Below are 21,534 nucleotides of genomic sequence, written 5' to 3' on the forward strand. Positions count from 1 at the left end.
TTCATGCATGATAAATACATAGGATAAGGCTGGGCATAGGAGTGTGCTCAATAAATGGTAGCTGTTACCATTATCTTTAAAACAATTTCAAGTGTATTATATCTATTAATGAAGCACAATAAAATTTTTGAAGATGCAGAAATTGATAAATAGTAGTGTACCAATAAATTTAATTTCAGTATTTTCTTCCAGAAAGCAAATTCTAATAATACGAAAATATATCTAGTAAAATTATCATTATAATTTTGATAGAAGAGTGATCTTTTTATATCTTGTTAATGTGTAGGGGCCTCTGGTAAGCTTACTAAAATTTGTTTTACAAAATTATGTGATCTAAAGAGAGCACAACTGTTTCCAGTTTTAAGCCTGACTTAACAAACTTCAATGTAAAGCTTATTTTTTAAAAGTATACTACACAAAGTTGCCAACATGATTTATCAAATTAAAAACAAACATAGCTTAATGTGGTTTACAAGTTACATTTATTATTTTCTATAGTATCTAAAAGGTAACATATTGTTAAGACTTTGTTAAAAATAACTCTTTACACAGCTTTTGGAAGCTAACTGGCAAACAAGGTTTACAAGTAAAAGACATACTTCTCAAACTAAAATCAGTTTGTTGTCTTTATGCAATCTACAGAAGCAAGTTATGAACAGTTTAAGTATCTGAAGCAGTTTCCACAGTAAAGGATTCCCAAGAAATAGAAAACAGAGAAGCTTAGATAAAGCACCAACTGTCACATTTTCACCAAGTCAACACTGGTTCCTCACTGGTCCCCATAACATGATGGAGAGCAGGGGGAGAAAGGGAAGGAACACTTAGAGAGGAAAAAAACACCCTGAAATTACATTCATTTAGGGCATCCCCTAAAGGCATCTTGGTTAGGTTATTCAATTTCTGAGGGGCAAAAAAAGATTATAATAATTAAGGCTTGAGATCATGCATTCAGAATAAATTACAATTACTGATCCATAAATTATATGGAATGTTACATAACATACTTAAAGGATGATATTTAAATCAATAACATAAATTTTCTTTCTGAATCTTTTAGGACTTAGCAGGCTCACTGAAATCAATCTTCATACAGTCGGAATAACTTGCAGAATCTCAAACTACATGGAAGTAAATGACTATATTTATATGAATAAGTCAAAGGACAACTATTTATGTCTATATTTAAAAAATAATTTCAATAGTGAAAACTAATGTTTAGGATTTTACAGTTCTTTGAATATAAAACATTTTATAGAGTATTGATGTATATGATAAGATTAAAAACATTGAAAATGTAAATATATAAGGGAAAACTCACTTGTACATACTAATGTTATAAAACAACAACAAATTTAAACTTTTATCTCCTAATTCATAGTTCCCATAGTTTGAGTGACCATTGTCTTTCTCTAAGTTATAAAGAATTATAACGTACGGTAAAAAGTACCTTAAAGTTGCCACAACTTCCCAGTTAAGGGTCAAGACACTGTGAGAATCCCTGTACATAATGGTAGCTCTCAACTCTTCTAATTCATATTTAAACATACATTTGTCAGATCTTATATATTTAATGTTACATTAGAAATAACTGGTAAAAATACATCAATTTCATAATAAGGTAAAGCTTGAGTCTATTAACATATTATCTATTACATCATTTTAGTAAATGTATACTTTTTTAAAAAATAGGTGGAAATGAGAAGAAAATGCAAAAAAATGTAGGCCTTAACTCTCCTTTATGCTTCCTGTTTTATGAATCTGCCCAGTTCGAGAGCCAGAGGTTAGGTGGAACTAGCCAGAGATGAGAAACCAGGAGCTCGAGCACAATGAAATCCTATTCATTCCCCGTTCCAAAATGAAAAGAAAACAAGAACATACAAAAATAAACATAGAGCTTCAACCAATCTTTTTCAAATGCAGTTTTAATTAGCCCAAGAATCTCTGAGGCTGATCTCAAAGGCACTTTCTAAAGAACTGCTCTCTCCTTTCTTCCAATTGACATTTGTCTAGGCAAGCTGATGATTTAATAGCCGGTAGCATTTCACCATCCCACATCAGGAAAGTATTTGCTTACCTGTGAGTCTTAATAGTGGTGACTTGAAGCCTATTAAATTATACATAAAATATACAAGAAAGCCCCTGCTGCTGTTGATCTCTATCACCACTTCCCTTCATTCCCTAGAAGGCACACATCATGTAAGCCATGTAGAGAAAACAAACATGAGATTGTCAAATGGCCACTTTAACCCACTTTAAACTCACTGCAGCAATATTAAGGGTTCTCTGGACTTGTTAGATATAATGCTAAAAAGTGAATTGGCATGAAGTCTTGTGAATATAAGCTTAATTACCATGGGCTGTAAAGAATTGATTATTATCTCTATTTTTTCTGATCTTTTATTCCTGGCTTAGGCTTTCAACATTTTCAGATATGTGAAGAAATATGCAAAGAGGTGGTAAGTGGGATTAGATCTGGCTTTGAATAGGTGACTTCTCCTTAGCTTTGTCAAAATAGGCACCTTCTTTAGTAGCGTGAACATCTCTATCATCATCTATCATATGAATGTGTGATGTATTTTTGTCATTTCGCCTCAAGCGGTAATTTTTATAAGCACGTTGAATGATGGTTGCTGAAACTGCCTCTTGTTTTCGTTTCAAAGTAGTCGTAATTGGCTCACATGTGATCTTAAAAGGGTTGGCTAACAAAAACCCTGATTCTATTTCTGAAAGAAGTTTCTCCATCCTCACATCTTGACCCATAACTCTCTTTGTAAAAGCAAGTAGGATATCGAGGCAATGAATTCTGTCCCCAACAGCCATGGGGAGGTCCAAAGCAATGAGCTGGCCTTTGTTTGGTTTTGCCATGAAAAGAGGAGGATCAAGAGCAGCTGCAAAATCTGAAAGCTTGCTAGAGTCTATGTACTGGGTCCTATCAGGATCAAACCTTTTCCATACCTGAAAGAATTTCCTAAAATCATCTTCACTCAAGGTCTTGTTTTTCTTCTTAGAAGCAATATTTAAAAACTCCATGACAACAACAATATACATATTTACAATGATCAGCCATGATATGAGGATATAACTGACAAAATAAAAAATCCCAACAGAGGGGTTCCCACAATCTCCTCTAACTTGAGTCCCAGGGTTAATTTTATCAGGATCACAGTCAGACCATTTACTGTTGAAAATTGCATCAAGCATCCCATCCCAACCAGCAAATATTGCAACTTGAAAAAGACAGAGCATACTGCTGCCAAAGGTTTCAAAATTAGACACATCATTAATTCCAGCTTCTTTTTTAACATAGGCAAAATTGTACATTCCAAATATGGCATAGATGAACATGACCAGGAAGATGAGAAGAATGATGTTCAATAATGCTGGGAGGGACAACATCAAAGGAAGTATCAGATTATGAAACACCTTTGGTCCTTTTCCAAGACGCAGCATGTGAATGATCCGTGAGAGAAGTATCAGTTGCACAAATGAAGGAGACACAAGGTAGGATCCTACTGTCATAGGCAGACATAGTCCTGGGGGTGGGAAAAGATAAAACAGGCTATACAATTATTCAAACACAATTGTATTTTGAGGACTATAAATTATTTTACACTTAATCTTTTTTCCCTAAATTTTATTAATCCTTTATTGATCCCTTCCATTTTACTAATCACTCTCATTTAACAGTTAGTATGTTGAAAGTTTGGGTCGGCCAAACACCAACTGTATCAATGCTTAGGGTATCTAGCTAAATTTGGAAGATTATTTTTCTGTAACATAATCTAAGAGTAGCACAGATCAAGCAGTTGTGGAATTACAGATGACCTGATTCTGTAATGTAGGACAATAGTCAATTTTTTATTGCTATTGGATCAAGAAATTTTTTATTGCTATTGGATCAAGAAATTGGATCATAAATTTTTATTGCTATTGGATCAAAAATATGCAACTTTTATTGAATGCCCAATAAATATATCACATCAATATGCAAAGATGAATGACATGATTTCTGTCTTCAGGAACCTTATAATTTAGAAACTAGTGATAGACATTTAAAATAATTATAAGGCAGAAAGACCTAATTGGTAAATATAATTACAGAAATGTCTGGCATTTCATGATTCATAGATTATAATTTAATTTCTTTATTTCATAAATAGTACTGGGGCTCCAGGAACTTTAAATATGAGTTGAATAAATAAGTCTTTCTTTTTTAGAACTTTTTTGTAACTGAGGTAGTTAGATGAGGGAAGTATGGCAGTGATTAACACAAGAACTATCAAACAAGTTAAAATTATAATTACATTAAAGACATGTTCTCTGGAAGTATTAGAGAGAATGTAGTTTATTTTGAGTTGAGACGGTAGTGGAAGGAAGAATCCCAAGAGACTTCTAAGTGATACGGTAGGTTTGTTGAATCTGGAGGAATCATGTCTCACATTTCTGTTAAACTTGGTCTCTGCCTAAGATAACATTTCTCGCTGATGTTCTATCCCGTCAATACCCTATCTCTATAGTGCTTTAGTGAATCTTCTACTCTGACCTAAATTCTCATTTCCCTTCAACCTTCCAAATTCTTTCATTATGATGGAAGTATCACTAAATTGTGAATTAATTCCTCTGCATTCTCATCACTAATTTTTTAACCCAATCTCTTTTTTTTTAGGGGGAGAGGTTCTTTTTTTAAATTTTGTTTTTCTTTATTTCTTCTAAAAAAAACCACCAGGATACATGTGCAGAACATGCAGGTTTGTTACACAGTGATACATGTGCCATGGTGGTTTGCTGCCCCTATGGACCAGTCCTCTAAGTTCCTTCCCCTCACGCCCCACCCTCCAACAGGCCCTGGTGTGTGTTGTTCCCCTCTCGGTGTCCATGTGTTCTCATTGTCCAACTCCCACTTATAAGTAAGAATATGTAGTGTTTGGATTTCTGTTCCTGTTTCAGTTTGCAGAGGATGATGGCTAAATCTGGCTCTATCTTGAAGCCTCTATTTCCCTTGCAACCCTCTCAAATACAGGGAGCTCATTCTTCCCCACTCCACTTTCCTCAGATTAGAAAGAAAAAATATATATCTTTCTTTCTTTTCAATATGATTTCTGGTCACTTTTCCTTCCTATTATCTTTATAAAGAAAGAGATTTTTGACACTGTGGGTCATGCCATTCAGCTATATCATTTTCTACCATTCCTTGGCTCTATAGTCTACTCATTCTTCATTCATATTCATTGAATACTTCAATAATTGGCTCAATCTCTCTCATTTCACCTTAGCATCTACCATCAACAATCCATTTAAAAGCTACTTTCTGTCTTTGGTCTTCTCAAGTTATTATATTCTTCTCCATAATTTTACAAATCCACACTTACAATCACATTCTGAACCCAGGATACCTTGCCTTCTGAAATTTCAAATTCAAACTACTTTCTCTCTGACTGCAATTGCTTTTTGTTCCAGTTCTCTGATGAAGTCCCCTTCAGTCTTACAGGACTCTAATTCCATCCTTCCTCTGCCTTCTTCCTATCAGCTCCCTCCTGTCGTCACACACTTTTCTATCAGTTTTTCTGATAGTTTCTTCTTTTCTGAAACTTACGGTTTTTTTCAGTAGTTAGTTGCATTGTTTCCACTATCAACTGAATGAGTGAATATTTGGAAGCACATCTGGGAAAACAGTTTATCTACATTTTCTACTACTCAATACATAGAATAGTGCTTGATGCAGTAAACCTAAATATTGTTCCTACTCTCATGGAACTTACATCATAATATGTGTGTTATGGGGAAGCAGACAAACTTCTCTCTGCCCGAAACTCTTTGACACTAAATTCTTTGCTTGGCTATCTCCTTATCTGAAAAGTCTCTAATTAGATTTCACGTCTTCCATAAAGTTTTCTCCGACCTCTACTCACTGATTAGGTGACCTCCTTCTGCTATGCTGCTGCAGCACCCTGTGCCTTCCCTACCATAACCTTAATAGCACATATTAATGTACTGTTTAATTATCTATATCCTTTAATAGACTGTAAGCTATGTGTACACAGAAATTATACCTATCTTGTTTACTACTAATTTTTTTGCATATAATACAGCCTTTATTCACAAAGAGAATTATCAAGTATATTTATTAAATAAGAGAGAGATCTCCTAAGTAAGAGAAAACAAGCAACAAATTTATTAAAGCCTGAAACTCTAGTATTGTATAAGTTATAAATAGTTTTAGAGATTAGAGGGAAGGAAATAATAGCAGACTTGAAAGGTTACATCATTCTAAGGTATAAAGATCTTTCTACTGTCATCCAGAAAATTAATGTATATTACAGAATGAAGGGGTGACTAAACATTCACCTGGTGGCTTGTGATGCAAAGTCTATGTTATTAGTCCAAGAAATATTTTTGAACATCTTATCTCTATCAGGCATGGGTGGTACATGTATGAATACAAATGTGAAGCATTCCTGTTGAAAATAAAAGAAGATCCCTATCTGTTTTGCTTATTAGGAGACTATATTTCATGAGATATTTAGTGTAAGAGCTTGCTTGAATTACTATTATTATGAATAAAAATTTGACTAAAGAAAATCTCACCTGTGATGGAGAAAATAACCACCATAAAATCAAAAATGTTCCACACAATGGTGAAATAAAAACAACGGAGAGCGATGAGCTTCAGTATACATTCCATAGTATATAGCATAACAAAAATTGAGTTAATCCAGTAGAGAGCAATGTACATTTCTAGACTCTGACCATCAGTGTCTATCATCATGGCTATTGCTTGGAAACATATAAGAACCATAACAATGACATTAAAAACTTGGCTTGTTACCAAGTCAAAAATGAATCCTTGGAGTTTGTTCTGTGGGTAAAAAAACAGGTGTAATAGTCCCATTAATAGGATACATATACATATATATGGTCTTTATACTCTACAACTTTCTTCCCAAAATAAACGAGAGTGTGAACCTAAATTTTTGTCAAACTATAACATATAGTAAAAACAAACAAACAAACAAAATGACCACGAAAAGCTTTGTTAAGGGACACAAAAATTTTGTCAAAAGCATTTGTTAAGGCTTTTAAAATAATATATAAAAAACACCTCCATTGAAGTTTCAAAAAATCTAGACATTTTCTTACTCGTGGGCGAGGTACTGGTCTTTGAGAGTCCTCATACATTAACTTCTTCAGCCTGCCGTACTGTTTTCTCTGTTTAACTGTGATAAAGATATTTGAGCCTCCCAGGTAAAAAAAGGAAAGAAAAATATATTAAAATCACACTTAATCCAAATTTTCCCTTATATTAGTATGCATTTTAAAGACTTGGCAATTATTAATTTACTCTTCTAAAGAAAGGCTTAACTGCAGTGAATGAAATCATGTTTGAACATGTCTGACTTTCTGCCCAAAAATCCATACAAAGCACATACAGAATACACACCGATAGTGACAGAAATTCAGTAATCTCTACGGGCACTCTCTTAGGGAAGCGTCAACTCTATTTTCACATAGGGTTGTAGAAGAGGGCAAAGGAGAAACAGCAGGGGATATCTGGAAATATTTACTAAGAAAGGTTGAGTTCAACAGCTAAAGGAAAAGTTGATTTGTATCTTTTAATAAGCACAAATAAACAGAAATGATCATATGTGATCATTTTTATATGACTGTATATTGCTTTATTTTTCAAATACTATCAGAAGATTTTTTTTACTATTATTCCAAAAGTACCTTGTGCTTGCTTCTTCATAGCACGTTTGAGGACTTATTAATTTTTGTGTTTATAGTGCTAATTTCAGTATCTTATGTAATATATGTGAAGCGAATAATGTCATGTCCTAGGAATTAGGAATTGTTACTGCTCTAAATCAGGACCTGCTCGCTTAAATTGATGGCAAACACCAATTCGAAGCCTAGAAGCAAATCTTAGTATGTTATCCTGCAGGGTTGATATTCGTAGAAAGCTGAAGCATTCAATCAAAATCACATTTGATCACTCAGCTGTCTACTCCTATTTCATTGGTGGAGACTCAAGAGTGATATACAGTACTCCCCCCTTATCTGAAGTCTCACTTTCCACAGCGTCAGTTAGCCATGGTCAACCACAGTTGGAAATTATTGCATGAAAAATACTAAAAATAAATAGTTAATACATTTTAAATTTCATGTGGGTCTGAGTTGTGTGATGAAATCTTGTGCCATCCTGCTCTGTGGAGATTGGAATGTGAATCATCCCTTTGTCCAGCATATCCACTCAGTCTATGCCACCCACACATTAGTCACTTTGCAGCTATCTCTGTTATCGCAGCGATTGTGTTCAAATAATCCTTATTTTAATTAATAATAACCCCCAAAATGTAAGAGAAGTGATGCTGGCATTCGAATATGCCAAAAGGAAGCTGCAAAGTGCTTCCTTTAAGAGAAAAGGTGAAAGTGCTTGACTTAAGGAAAGAATATATATATATATATATATATATATATATATATATATATATGCATGCTGAGGCTGCCAAATCTATGGTATGAATGAATCTTCTGTCCATGAAATTGTGAAGAATGAAAAATAAATGTATGCTTGATTTGCTGTTATACTTCAAACTGCAAATGGCCAGAGTGCATGATAAGCCTTAGTCATGGAAAAGCCATCTTAACGTGAACAGAAACATGTTTTGATTTACAGCTATCAGGTTAGGTACTACCCTGCAGTTTTAGACATCCACTGGAGGTCTTGGAACAAAGTCCCCTTGGATAAGGAGGGTCTACTGTACCAGATTTTACACATGGCTAAAGTTTGATTACATGGCTGAAGAAAAAAATTTCAAAATTAAACTATTCTTTCCTTTGACTTTTTTGGAAGGCTTCCCAAAAGAGATTAGGTGCCTGTGTAAAACAACTCGACTTACATGTCTTTTTAGTCATTCGCATTTGTGGAGGCTCTGAAGGAAGTCGCTTTTTAGAAATGGCATGAAACAGTAGTTATTCAATTCTGTCTCTGAACTCTGTCTTATCGGGTTCAAGCACTCCTACTTAGGCCACCCAATTAGGATTTATGACTCTCTCTACTTCTAGCAGAAAGAACTACTCTAACTTAGAAAGATGTTCATGCTGGCTGACTGTGAAGGCTTTAAATATAACAGTGAGTAAAAGAGTGCTTTTTTTCTGGAACTCTTCACATATTTGTTAAGATAGAAAATTTTACTTACAGTATTTATTTTTCAGTACATCACTATTTTCAAAACACTTGTAATTTTTACACAGACACTTATAATTTTTAACTTTTAAACTTGACTGTGTAGTACATATTTTGGATTTAAAAGTCAATGTAAAGATGAACATTTTGGCAACATTTATCAAAGTGCAGGAACATTAATCATGATTTTTTAAGATACATGTCAAATAAAAATGACATTAAGCTGAATCCAAAGCCAATTATTTGAAGCAGGGCATTTATATATTTATGTATATGCCTTATTTCCTCAGACACTGGATAAACAAATAATATTTATACTTATCTTTATTTTATGCTTGTTGAAATTATCAATAATAACACTAATCAGCATACTCAGAGGGAGAAATACTCCAAATATAATAAAGTTGATAAAGTAACAATACATGTAGATGTTGACTTCAAAATGAGGCTGTATATTTACCTAGAAGTTTAAAATAAGCAAATTATTGATATCGGCTTTTTAAAACAAGTTTTATAAAACAATTTATGACAAGAAAACCCAACAATGCTACCTAAGAAACTGTTTTCTTTTTGCTCTTTGGCAAAAGGATATCATTGCTTTGTATGAATGTTAAAGTTCATTTCATTCATTTAACCATTGTTGCAAAATCTGGTAACCTTTCAAATGAGCCTATGGGACCTCAATCATTGTATATAATAACTCTGGAAGAATTTCACTGCCAATGAAATATCCAATCTGAAAAGCGTTTAATTTCTATTCATTATTACTGGTGTCCTGTGCTCAACTTGCAAAAATGACTTTGCTTGTATCCTAACAATGACTTTAAAATGATATTATACTTACAGCAACAGAATCAATTGCTGAATTCATAATAGTGATCCATCCATTAAATGTTGCCTGTAAAAATGACATGCATTTAAAATTTATGCTTCCTGGCAAATAAAAAGTAAAATCTCAATCTGTTATTAGTGCACTGAAACATTTGGCATAGGTTTGCCACACTTCCATATACTGTGTAATTGGGATTCTCAACATTTTCATTATTATATTGTCTGTTAACAACTATTTCAAGTACTTAGTTTATTTGTAGTTAGTAACAAAATATTTTAAGATAGTATGACTAGAAAAAGATAAATAGAGAAACAAATATATAAATGGTAAATAAATACATGCGGCCATGTGTCATGGTGACTTGTAGCTGCTATACATTTTCTTTTCTGTGAGAGACATAAAAGGAATTGTTCAACTCTTCACATCTGCTGGATACTGAGTCACTGAGTAACAGTTCCTCAAAATGCTAAAGAGATAAAAAGTAGCGACTTGGATTGGACCAAATAATTATTACCTGTGATGGTTAATACTGAGTGTCAACTTGATTGGATTGAAGGATGCAAAGTATTGATCCTGGGCATGTCTGTGAGGGTGTTGCCAAAGCAGATTAACATTTGAGTCAATGGGCTGGGAAAGGCAGACCCACCCTTAATCTGGTGGACAAAATCTAATCAGCTGCCAGCAAATATAAAGCAGGCAGGAAAATGTGAAAAGATGAGACTGGCCTAGCCTCCCAGCCTATATTTTTCTCCCATACTGGATGCTTCCTGCCGTCAAACATTGGACTCCAAATTCTTCAGTTTTGAGACTCGGACTGGCTCTCCTTGCTCCTCAAGCTTGCAGACAGCCTATTGTGGGACCCTGTGATCATTGATCATGTAAGTTAATACTTAATAAACTCCCCTTTTTATATATATATGTGTGTGTGTATATATTCACATATATATCCTATATATATATATATATCCTATATATATATATGAAGGAAGTGGAGAAGCAAGTAAATTTAACAGACGAAATACAGATACTGGCCCAAACTATTTTTACCACCACTGATCAAGTTATGGGGTAATGTATTAGTCAGGGTTCCCTAGAGGGACAGAACTAATGGGAGATATATATATATATATTTTCACACACACACAAAATATATATAGAATATATATTATTATATGGGATAATATATAATGGGATAAATAATATATAATGGGATATATAATATATATTATTATATAGGATAATATATAATAGGATATATATTACATATATATAATAAGATACATATATCCTATTAGTTCTGTCCCTCTAGGGAAACCCTGACTAATACATTACCATATAACCTGATCAGTGGTGGTAAAAATAGTGTGGGCCAGTATCTGTATTTCCTCTGTTAAATTTACTTGCATCTCCACTTCCTTCATCCAATGGGGCAGGGACAGTATTTAACTTTTGTCTCTCTTTTTTTTTTTTTTTTTTTTTTGAGAGAGTGTCTCACTTTGTCACCAGGTTGGAGTTCAGTGGCATGATCTCGGCTCACTGCAACCTCCACCTGCCAGGTTCAAGCGATTCTCCTGCCTTAGCCTCCCAAGTAGCTGGGACCACAGACGTGCGCCACCACACCCAGCTAATTTTTGTATTTTTAGCAGAGATGGGGTTTCACCATGTTGGCTAAGATGGTCTTGATCTCTTGACCTCATGATCTGCCCACCTCGGCCTCCCAAAGTGCTGGGATTACAGGCATGAGCCACCGTGCCTGGCCTGTCTCTTTAAATTAGCCTAGTGTTGTATGTTGCAGGAAGTCAGGGACCTAGAATGTAGAACCTGCTGGAGTCATGGTAGAGGAACATAAATTGTGAAGATTTCATTTTAATATGGACATTTATCAGTTCCCAAATTAATACTTTTATAATTTCTTACGCCTGTCTTACTTTAATCTCTTAATCCTGTTATCTTCGTAAACTGAGGATGTATGTCTCACTGGTACCTCAGGACCACTGTGATAATTGTGTTAACTGTACAAATTGATTGTAAAACATGTGTGTTTGAAAAATATGAAATCAGTGCACCTTGAAAAAGAACAGAATAACAGCGAGTTTTAGGGAACAAGGGAAGACAACTATAAGGTCTCACTGCCTGTGGGGTTGGGCAAAAAGAGCCATATTTTTCTTCTTGCAGAGAGCCTATAAACAGATGTGCAAGTAGGGAAGATATCACTAAATTCTTTTCCTAGCAAGGAATATTGATATTAATACTCTGGGAAAGGAATTCATTCCTGCGGGGAGGTCTATAAACAGCCACTCTGGGAATGTCTGTCCTATGCAGTTGCGATAAGGACTGAGATAAGCCCTGGTCTCCTGCAGTACCCTCAGGCTTACTAGGATTGGGAAACTCCATCCTGGCAAATTTTTGGTCAGACAGGTTCCCTGCTCTTGAACCCTGTTCTCTGTTAAGATGTTTATCAAGACAATATGTGCACCGCTGAACATATTGGAGTTCTGATTTTGTCCTTGTCCTATTTCCTCAGAAGCATGTGATCTTTGTTCTGCTTTTTGCCCCTTGAAGCATGTGACCTACTCCCTGTTTGTACACCCCCACCCCTTTTGAAATCCTTAAAAAAAAACATGCTGGTTTTAAGGCTCAGGTGGGCACCATGGTCCTACCAATATGTGATGTCACCCCCATCGGCCCAGCTGTAAAATTTCTCTCTTTGTACTCTTTTTCTTTATTTCTCAGCCAGCTGACATGGAAAATAGAAAGAACCTACATTGAAATATTGGGGGTGGGTTCCCCTGATAGTTGTATGTCCCATTACATTTATCTACTAATTGCTAAAATATTTTATAACCAAATGTATTAATCACCCACATTTTGTCCTTTGCATTCAACCTACAATATGGATGAATATATAATTAATAAGGAAAAGTCAAAAGTGTACTTACTACTTGAAGCAGAGAAAGGAAACCATTTCCAACATTATCAAAGTTCATTTTTGCATTTTCCCATGGCATGGATTCATTAAACAGAAGGCTTTCACACTGACTCTTATTCACGACTTCAGATGAAGGAAACCTTTCTCCATTTGTTGGGTCAATGCATTCATAGAATCTGCCAGCAAATAAGTCTACTCCCATGATACTAAAAATCAGCCAGATCATCAGGCAGACAAGAAACACATTCAAAGTGGGTAAGGTTGTTTTGATCAAAGCTCTCACAACCACCTGGCATATATAAAAAATGTAAACTTTAGATAGGAAATCTGAAACTGTTTTAGTTTTTGATCAGTTTGAAAAATACTAATTGATATAATGACATATTTTTTAAAAACCTTAAAAGGCTGTATCTAAAGATTTAACAGCCCACTTGCTGGTACTGGAATAACCTAAATAGCAATTCAATTTTTATTTAGAAAATACAATCAAATTGGGCCAGGCATGGTGGCTCATGCCTATAATCCCAACACTTTGGGAGGCCGAAGCGGGTGGATCACCAGGTCAGGAGATCGAGATCATCCTGGCTAACATGGTGAAACCCCTTCTCTACTTAAAATACAAAAAATTAGCCGGGCGTGGTGGTGGGTGCCTATAGTCCCAGTTACTTGGAAGGCTGAGGCAGGAGAATCACTTGAACCCAGGAGGCGGAGCTTGCAGTGAGCAGAGATAGCGCCACTGAACTCCAGCCTGGGCGACAGAGCCAGACTCCATCCAAAAAAAAAAGAAAATACATTCAAATCCAGATATTCTTAAAATGTTTGTGCTAAAAAAATCATTAAATGACAATAGAGCTGATTAGTACAAACACTAGAAAAATAATTATTTTGCTGACTCAATATGTGTGTGTGTGTGTGTATGTATATATGCTTATTGATTTCCTGTATTGTGCCAGAAATGATCATTCAAGATAATTGAACCCATGTGTATGTATGAGGTTATCTTAAAATATATATATTATACATTTTAAGTGAAATAGAATATGTGAAAGAGTAGTCAGGGGAATCAGAAGACCAATAGATTGTACTGTCAATGAAGCCAAGGGAAGAGATTGCTTCAGGAAACTAAATGGGTTGCTGTACTTCACAAAGATTCAATCAGCACTGAACCATTTGGTGTCACTGGTGAATCACTCCAGAGTAGGAAGCTTGGGAGATGAATCCACCACCTAAACTTGAATACCAGCAATAATCTATAATCACTGTCATTATTTCCTCAACTGACCTCACTCTTTAAAATTCAAATCAGAATTGTATTCTTATTACTCCACTGAAGCTGCTAAGGCAAATGCAAATCAGTTGCTATATCTAATATAACAATATGTTTTACTATTTCCGCTACTTATTTTTCTCTTAGCTTCTTTTTGTTTGCCTGTGTGTGTGTGTGTGTGTGTGTGTGTGTTTTGTTTTTTGTTTTTTTTAGTAGATATAGGGTTTCACCATGTTGGTCAGGCTGGCCTTGAACTCCTGACCTCAGGTGATCCACCCACTTTGGCCTCCCAAAGTGATGGGATTACAGGTGTGAACCACTGTGCCCGTCCTCTCTTTATTTTATACTTTTGCTTTCCCTTTCCTGACCTTCTTTCACTTTCTTCCTGAGGCACCATTGATTTGTTTTCTACCATTCTAACCTTTCCTTCCTTCAGTCATTACTAGATACTAATACTTTGGCCTGCATATTGTTGCTGATATTCCATAGTTGTCTGTCTTTGAATTAATATTTTGGCTTTTAACTATGATTTCAGTAACACTTTCATTTCTAAAACTAGATCTTTTGTTAATACTTTTAAATATTTTGAAAGGTCCATTAATGGTTCTGCTAAAGAAAAATGCTATGTCTTTTAGAAAATCCACATATGGTGGATAAAAAGAGTGGATATAGTTGACACATATATTTGAAAAGTAGACAGCACCTAAGATCTTAAACTTATTAAATACATAAATCATTATTTTTATAAGCATGTAGCTTCCTAATATACTCAATGATATATCTTCAGCGATAATTTACAGAACTTCCACAGGTTGAGATGAGGCTTCAGGTCTGAACCCGACTTTGCTCTAAGCCTGGCTACTGTTTTCCTGACCTTGAATTGTCCACAGCCTTGTCTCATTGCCATTCTAATGAATGTACAGCATTAAATAGTACAGGGCCTAATTTCTGACAGAGTCAGTTTCCCTGGCAAATCTCTTCCTGCTTTTCTCTAAATTGGGGCAGACAACTTGCTGATTGTGTTACTTTTTTTTCCTCCCTATATGTCTAAACTTATTAGGAAAAAGAATTGGTATTATCTCGTTTTTTGAAAATAAAAAAGAGTTTGTTTATTTTAGCTACATACTTACTTAGGGGTGTGTGTGTGTGTGTGTGTATTTTGAGTAAATAGGCCCTCTGTAGTTTACATGTTAGAATATTCTATAATGTTTTCCTATCACTGAACAGTATTTATACTGGAAAGGTGGCTGTCTGTCTTTTTTTTTTTTTTTTTTTTTTTTTTTTTTGAGACAGTCTCACTCTGTCACTCAGTCTGGAGTGCAGTGGAGCGATGTCGGCTCACTGCAGCCTTGACCTCCCAGGCTCAGGTGATCCTCTCACTTCACCTCACCTCAGCATCTCAAGTAGCTGGGACTACAGGTGCATACACCACACCTGGCTATTTTGTATTTTTTGTAGAGACAGGGTCTCACTGTGTTACCCGGGCTGGTCTCAAACTCCTGAGCTCAAGCGATCTGTTTGTCTTGGTCTCCCAAACTGCTAGGATTACAGGTGTAAGCCACCGTGCCCAGGCTGTTTTGTCATTTTAACTTCAACCTTATTGAACCATTCAACCACCTTATTTTCAGCTTATTTTCCACCTTATTTTGGATTAAAAGCACTGGGGAATATCACCACCTTGTGGATCTTCATGATATGGTTAATGAAGTCTGTTTCTTAAGTTATTATATGTTACAATTACTATTTTAGATTTTTTGTTTCTGAAGTGTATAATTAGGATTTTGCCACATTTGGAATTTTTATGTATTTACCACATAATCAAAATATTAATTTCCCAACACAAATAAATCAAATGTATTTAACAAACAGATCAGGCCTAAGCACTATTATTATGAGTCAACAATACATTTGTATGAATTACAAGAATATTATCAGGAATCATGGACTAAGTATATATATACAAATATAATTAATGTACTTAAGTACTTTATACAATCATATAAAAGTGAAATTATTAAAATTTCTCAAATTATTTTTTAAATAAAATACATATTTTTAATTACTTATATTTCTGTTTGTATGTATAATAACCACTCAAATTTTGAGAGAAAAATAAACATTCACTTTTTACCAAGTGGAAAGAGTATAAGTGTTATGGTTTCTTAATCAATAACAGTTTAAATGTAATATATAATGTATAAAATACAGAGATAAAGGTTAAACGTTAATATTTTTCTCACTAGGTTCTACCATAGCAATGAATATGTGATATGAGGTATTAAAGTGGTAGACTGGTATAAAAAAATCTATGTAAATAAAAATGCAAAAACACATAAATGTATTATAAAAAAAAGGTACATTTGAATGTGTTCTGTCATTTCTGTATACAATGGGTCACGGTATAGCTACATACTTATACAACTTGTGGTGGTCAGAGACTCCATTTTTTTTCTATTAGGTCGAGCATTATGCGATTTCCATTTCAGGTACAAAAGATTGAACACCGGCCATTTTATAATATTCAATCTATTTTCTTTACATTGTTCAGACACTGGCCATTGTATAATATTCAATCTATTTTCTTTACATTGTTCAGAAGAGGTTTTAACATGTGAGTGATGAAGACAGGACATCGCTTGTGATTGTGACATTAAAAAAATTAAATTTATCTTAAAATTCAAACTTTTCTTTCATTCAGTGAGTAACCACTTAGGGTATACAATGTTTGTTTAATTTTAAAATTTGTTAACTAATCCAAGTTTCATTTTCTAACAATTGTATTTTTTAAATGGAGACAATTTCATTAATATGCATATGTATATGGGGTAGAAATATACTTTTAAAACTATATTTTCTCTCTCAAATACTAGTTTCTTTTACTTGTCTGTATTGGTTTTTATACTTTATGAGGAATAAGAACGTAGAATCTTAATAAACGTACCTACTCCTCTCTGTTCCTAAGCAATGAAATGTAAGGTTTTTGTTGTATTAATACTGTTAAAGGTACAAATGAGAAGAAAACAAAGCTTCTCAATTTGTGCAAATTTAGTAATTCCAAATAAAAATCTGTAGATGTAGCTTAGAAACTTATCTCTTACCTTCATTCTTTCAAATTGAGATAGAACTCTGAGGGGTCGAAGGAATTTCATGGAAATAAGTGGTTTTAGTTCTTCCCGAGTTTTGCCTATTAAGCTAAGACAAAACACCTATATATTTTTTTTAAAAAAAGTGAATAGGATTCCGTATTAATCAATATAACATGTAAAATAAAATAAACTTTGCATTTATTACAACAGATATATACAACAAAAAGTTACTAGTAAATTTGTGAATTATTTTTACATATATTTCAAAATACATTAATAATCACCTACAGAAAGTTATAAGAAAATCGTTTAGTGTTAAAATCACTTTAAAAAGATAAAACTAAATTATTTTCTGGTAATAAGGAATGTATTTTAGTGAGATAAATAGAAGTTATATATGTTATACTCTTTATGATCAACTATTTATAGTGACATCTGTTTTTAGTTTGAAATTAGATTAAGAATCAGTTTCATAATTACTTGTAATACAGTAATCGTATGCAGATATTCATTAAAACAAAATAAGAAATATATTTACAAATGCATTCATATACAAATATGGTTAAGACAATATACAAGATAGGCTTTCAGAGGATAAGCATCAAAGAAGATATGAATATTGTTAAGTCAAAAGTACACACATTACAAAAAGTATAACCAGATACAAAGGTAAATTTTAAAAGTAAATATATTCAAGGTTAATAAATGTTCATAAATACTAAGGTGGTAAAGCTAAGATTAACTTTTATTATATCTTCAGATTTTTCTATATTTTCAAGTCAACATTATGAAAATTTTCTTCTTTTTACCCTTTACTAAAGAGATAGCCTTGAAGTAGGCTTTGAACTTTGGGTATTATTTTCATAAGCATGAAGGAATCTGGACACAGAACAATGACTGGGAAACAAGAAGGCGAGTCTCAGGCATAGTATGGTTTGGCTAGAGCAAAAGGCTAATTTGAAAGAGCAAACTTAGGAAAGAGAGGTCAGCTATTTTAAATCATTAATTGTAGGTTCAGGAGCTTCTATTATGATTTATAGAATAGAGAGCCATTCATTCATTCAACAAAAATACTGAGAACCTTCTAATATGACAGAAATTGTTCTAGGTACAGGACTTAAAGGAGGGAAGAAAACTAAGAAAAAATTCTACCCTAATGGAACTTATATGTTAGTGGGAGAAAACAGACAATAAACAAAATAAATGAACAAATGGTACAATATTAATAAGGGGTATGGAGATGAAGGAAGCAGACAAAGAGAAAGGGAGTATTGGAGTGGTTGCAGTTTAAATAGTGTTGTAAGGAAAGACCTTCAAAGGTTTCATTTTGGCTAAGGCATCAATGCCAGCCAACGTTCCAGTTGGAAGGAAAAATAAGAACACAGGCACTAAGAAGAAAATAATCTTGACATATTTGAAGTGCTCCATGAAAGTTGGTGCTGATGGATCAGTAAATAGACTTGGACAGGGGAAAGGGAGCATAACAGGGAATATGTTTGGATTACACAGATACTTGTAGAGCATTGATTGCAAAGATTGTTGATTTTACCCTGAATGAGATGGGTGTTTATCATAAGGTTTCAAGAGAAGTGACATGAGCTGACCTCCATTTCACAACAGTTACTCTGGTTGCTATGTGGAAAACAGAATGAAGGTGTGCAGGGCAGAAGCAAGGACACCACTTTGGAATCTATTGTAGAGATCTAAGTGAGAAATTTGGGGAGCTTGGATCAGCGCAACACTTGTGAACATCATAAGTAGTCTAATTGTGATATATGATTTAAGAGTTAAGCCAACAAAAAAAAAGAGTTTAGGGTGCTGATATCGTCAAGATATTATGCAACAAACTTACATGGTTAGCAGTAAATTCAAGGTGATTATTGTAATAATCCAGGAATAAAGTGCTGAACTTTTAAAATTTTGGAAAGAGAAGAAAATGATAGATGTTAAATATTATAAACTAAGAAAGGTGTTATATACCAATAATGTAGATGGAGAGGGAAAGGAAAGATATAATAAACTGACAGGAAGTGAAAGAGTAAGACTGAGGAAGAAAAAGTGAATCAAATAGCCTTTTAAATTTTCTTTAAAATACGTACAATAACAACCACGAAGTCCAGCCTGTACCAGCCATTAGAGAAATAGGCTTTAAAACCATATGCCATCCATTTTAGAAGCATTTCCAGAATGAAGATGTAAGTGAAGATCATGTCAGCATATTCTAATAAAATTTTAATTGTCTTTCTCTGATCAATATATATATCTTCAAAAGCCTGTGGGTAAAAAAAAATATATAAGGATTAGGTGTAGAGGTAATTACTAAAAACTTTTTTGACATAGAAGGGAACAAAATTTCATATCTAATAGCCATATGGTGAGCACTGTCAGAGGTTGTAGGCTCCAGGGCTGGTTCACTATGCTTGTATTTATTGACATAATCCATAAGTATTATTATTTGACCCCATGCCTATGACAGACATCATTAATTGATCCCATAACTAGTTCTTATATAGGCTGAACCTGGCTTCATAACTGTTTTAAATAGCAATCCAAAAATCCCCTCCAAAATCAGTTAATCAAACTTAAGAGATAAAACCTTTAGTCACATCTGACATGAATCTTATCTGTAATTCCAGGTAGCAATTCACAGATATATACCACTTATTCATAGAGAAACAGATATGTTTTTAAAATGTCTTTAGAAATCCATAAGGCTATCAGGTAAACCACTTGAAATACTGAAGATTAATTAAAACTATAATTGTTTCTCCAAAGCTTCTCAGTTTTAATGTCAACCTTAATTTGACTATGGAATATGTAAAGTCTGATCATGTCATTGAAAGCAATTTCATAAATATTTTAGCACTGAAAACAGGCAGGCAGACTTTCAATATCAATATACATAAAAGGACAAAAAGTAAGCAAGGATTAAAATAGTCTCATATAAAGAATGATGTGATTCCTTTTTTTTAAATTATACTTTAAGTTCTAGGGTACATATGCACAACGTGCAGGTTTGTTACATATGTATACATGTGCCATGTTGGTGTGCTGCACCCATTAACTCGTCATTTACATTAGGTATATCTCCTAATCAAGTGGGCTTCATCCCTGGGAGCAAGGATGGTTCAACTTACGAAAAACCAATAAACGTAATCCTGCATATAAACAGAACCAAAGACAAAAACCACATGATTATCTCAATAGATGCAGAAAAGGCCTTGACAAAATTTGACAGCTCTTCATGCTAAAAACTCTCAATAAATTTGGTATTGATGGAACGTATCTCAAAATAATAAGAGCTATTTATGACAAACCCACAGCCAATATCATACTGAATGGGTAAAAACTGGAAAAATTCCCTTTGAAAACTGGCACAAGACAGGGATGCCCTCTCTCACCACTCCTGTTCAACCTAGTGTTGGAAGTTCTGGCTAGGGCAATCAGGCAAGAGAAAGAAATCAAGCGTATTCAGTTAGGAAAAGAAGAAGTCAAATTGTCCCTCTTTGCAGATGACATGATTGTATATTTAGAAAACCCCATTGCCTCAGCCCAAAATCTCCTTAAGCTGATAAGCAACTTCAGCAAAGTCTCAGGATACAAAATCAATGTGCAAAAATCACAAGCATTCTTATACACCAGTAACAGACAGAGAGCCAAATCATGAATAAACTTCCATTCACAATAGCTTCAAAGAGAATAAAATACCTAGGAATCCAACTTACAAGGGATGTAAAGGACCTCTTCAAGGAGAACTACAAACCATGGCTCAGTGAAATAAAAGAGGACACAAACAAATGAAAGAACATACCATGCTTATGGATAGGAAGAATCAATATTGTGAAAATGGCCATACTGCCCAAGGTTATTTATAGATTCAATGCCATTCCCATCAAGCTACCAATGACTTTCTTCACAGAATTGGAAAAAACTGCTTTAAAGTTCATATGGAACCAAAAAAAGAGCTTGCATTGCCAAGACAATCCTAAGCCAAAAGAACAAAGCTGGAGGCCACACGCTACCTGACTTCAAACTATACTACAAGGCTACAGTAACCAAAACAGCATGGTGCTGGTACCAAAACAGAGATATAGACCAATGGAACAGAACAGAGCCCTCAGAAATAATACCACACATCTACAGCCATCTCGTCTTTGACAAACCTGACAAAAACAAGAAAGGGGGAAAGGATTCCCTATTTAATAAATGGTGCTGAGAAAATTGGCTAGCCTAAGT

General features: G+C 34.2%; 1 protein-coding gene across 2 annotated transcripts in view; it reads right to left on the reverse strand.

Moving 5' to 3' along the window:
• Positions 1 to 463: 463 nt before the first annotated feature.
• SCN7A (sodium voltage-gated channel alpha subunit 7) overlaps positions 464 to 21,534 on the reverse strand; it is a 95,233-nt gene continuing 74,162 nt past the window's right edge. For both annotated transcript variants that reach the window (XM_009182369.4, XM_009182367.3), the window contains exons 18-25: positions 19,398 to 19,571; positions 17,311 to 17,418; positions 12,956 to 13,234; positions 10,029 to 10,082; positions 9,507 to 9,644; positions 7,138 to 7,242; positions 6,586 to 6,856; positions 464 to 3,533 (exon numbers count right to left, since the gene is read on the reverse strand). In XM_009182369.4, the coding sequence (XP_009180633.1) occupies positions 2,467 to 3,533; positions 6,586 to 6,856; positions 7,138 to 7,242; positions 9,507 to 9,644; positions 10,029 to 10,082; positions 12,956 to 13,234; positions 17,311 to 17,418; positions 19,398 to 19,571 (2,196 nt within the window). In that variant the 3' untranslated portion in view covers positions 464 to 2,466. The remainder of the gene's footprint in view (positions 3,534 to 6,585; positions 6,857 to 7,137; positions 7,243 to 9,506; positions 9,645 to 10,028; positions 10,083 to 12,955; positions 13,235 to 17,310; positions 17,419 to 19,397; positions 19,572 to 21,534) is intronic.

Source organism: Papio anubis, chromosome 10 (assembly GCF_008728515.1).
Source record: "Papio anubis isolate 15944 chromosome 10, Panubis1.0, whole genome shotgun sequence".
Classification (NCBI taxonomy): domain Eukaryota; kingdom Metazoa; phylum Chordata; class Mammalia; order Primates; family Cercopithecidae; genus Papio; species Papio anubis.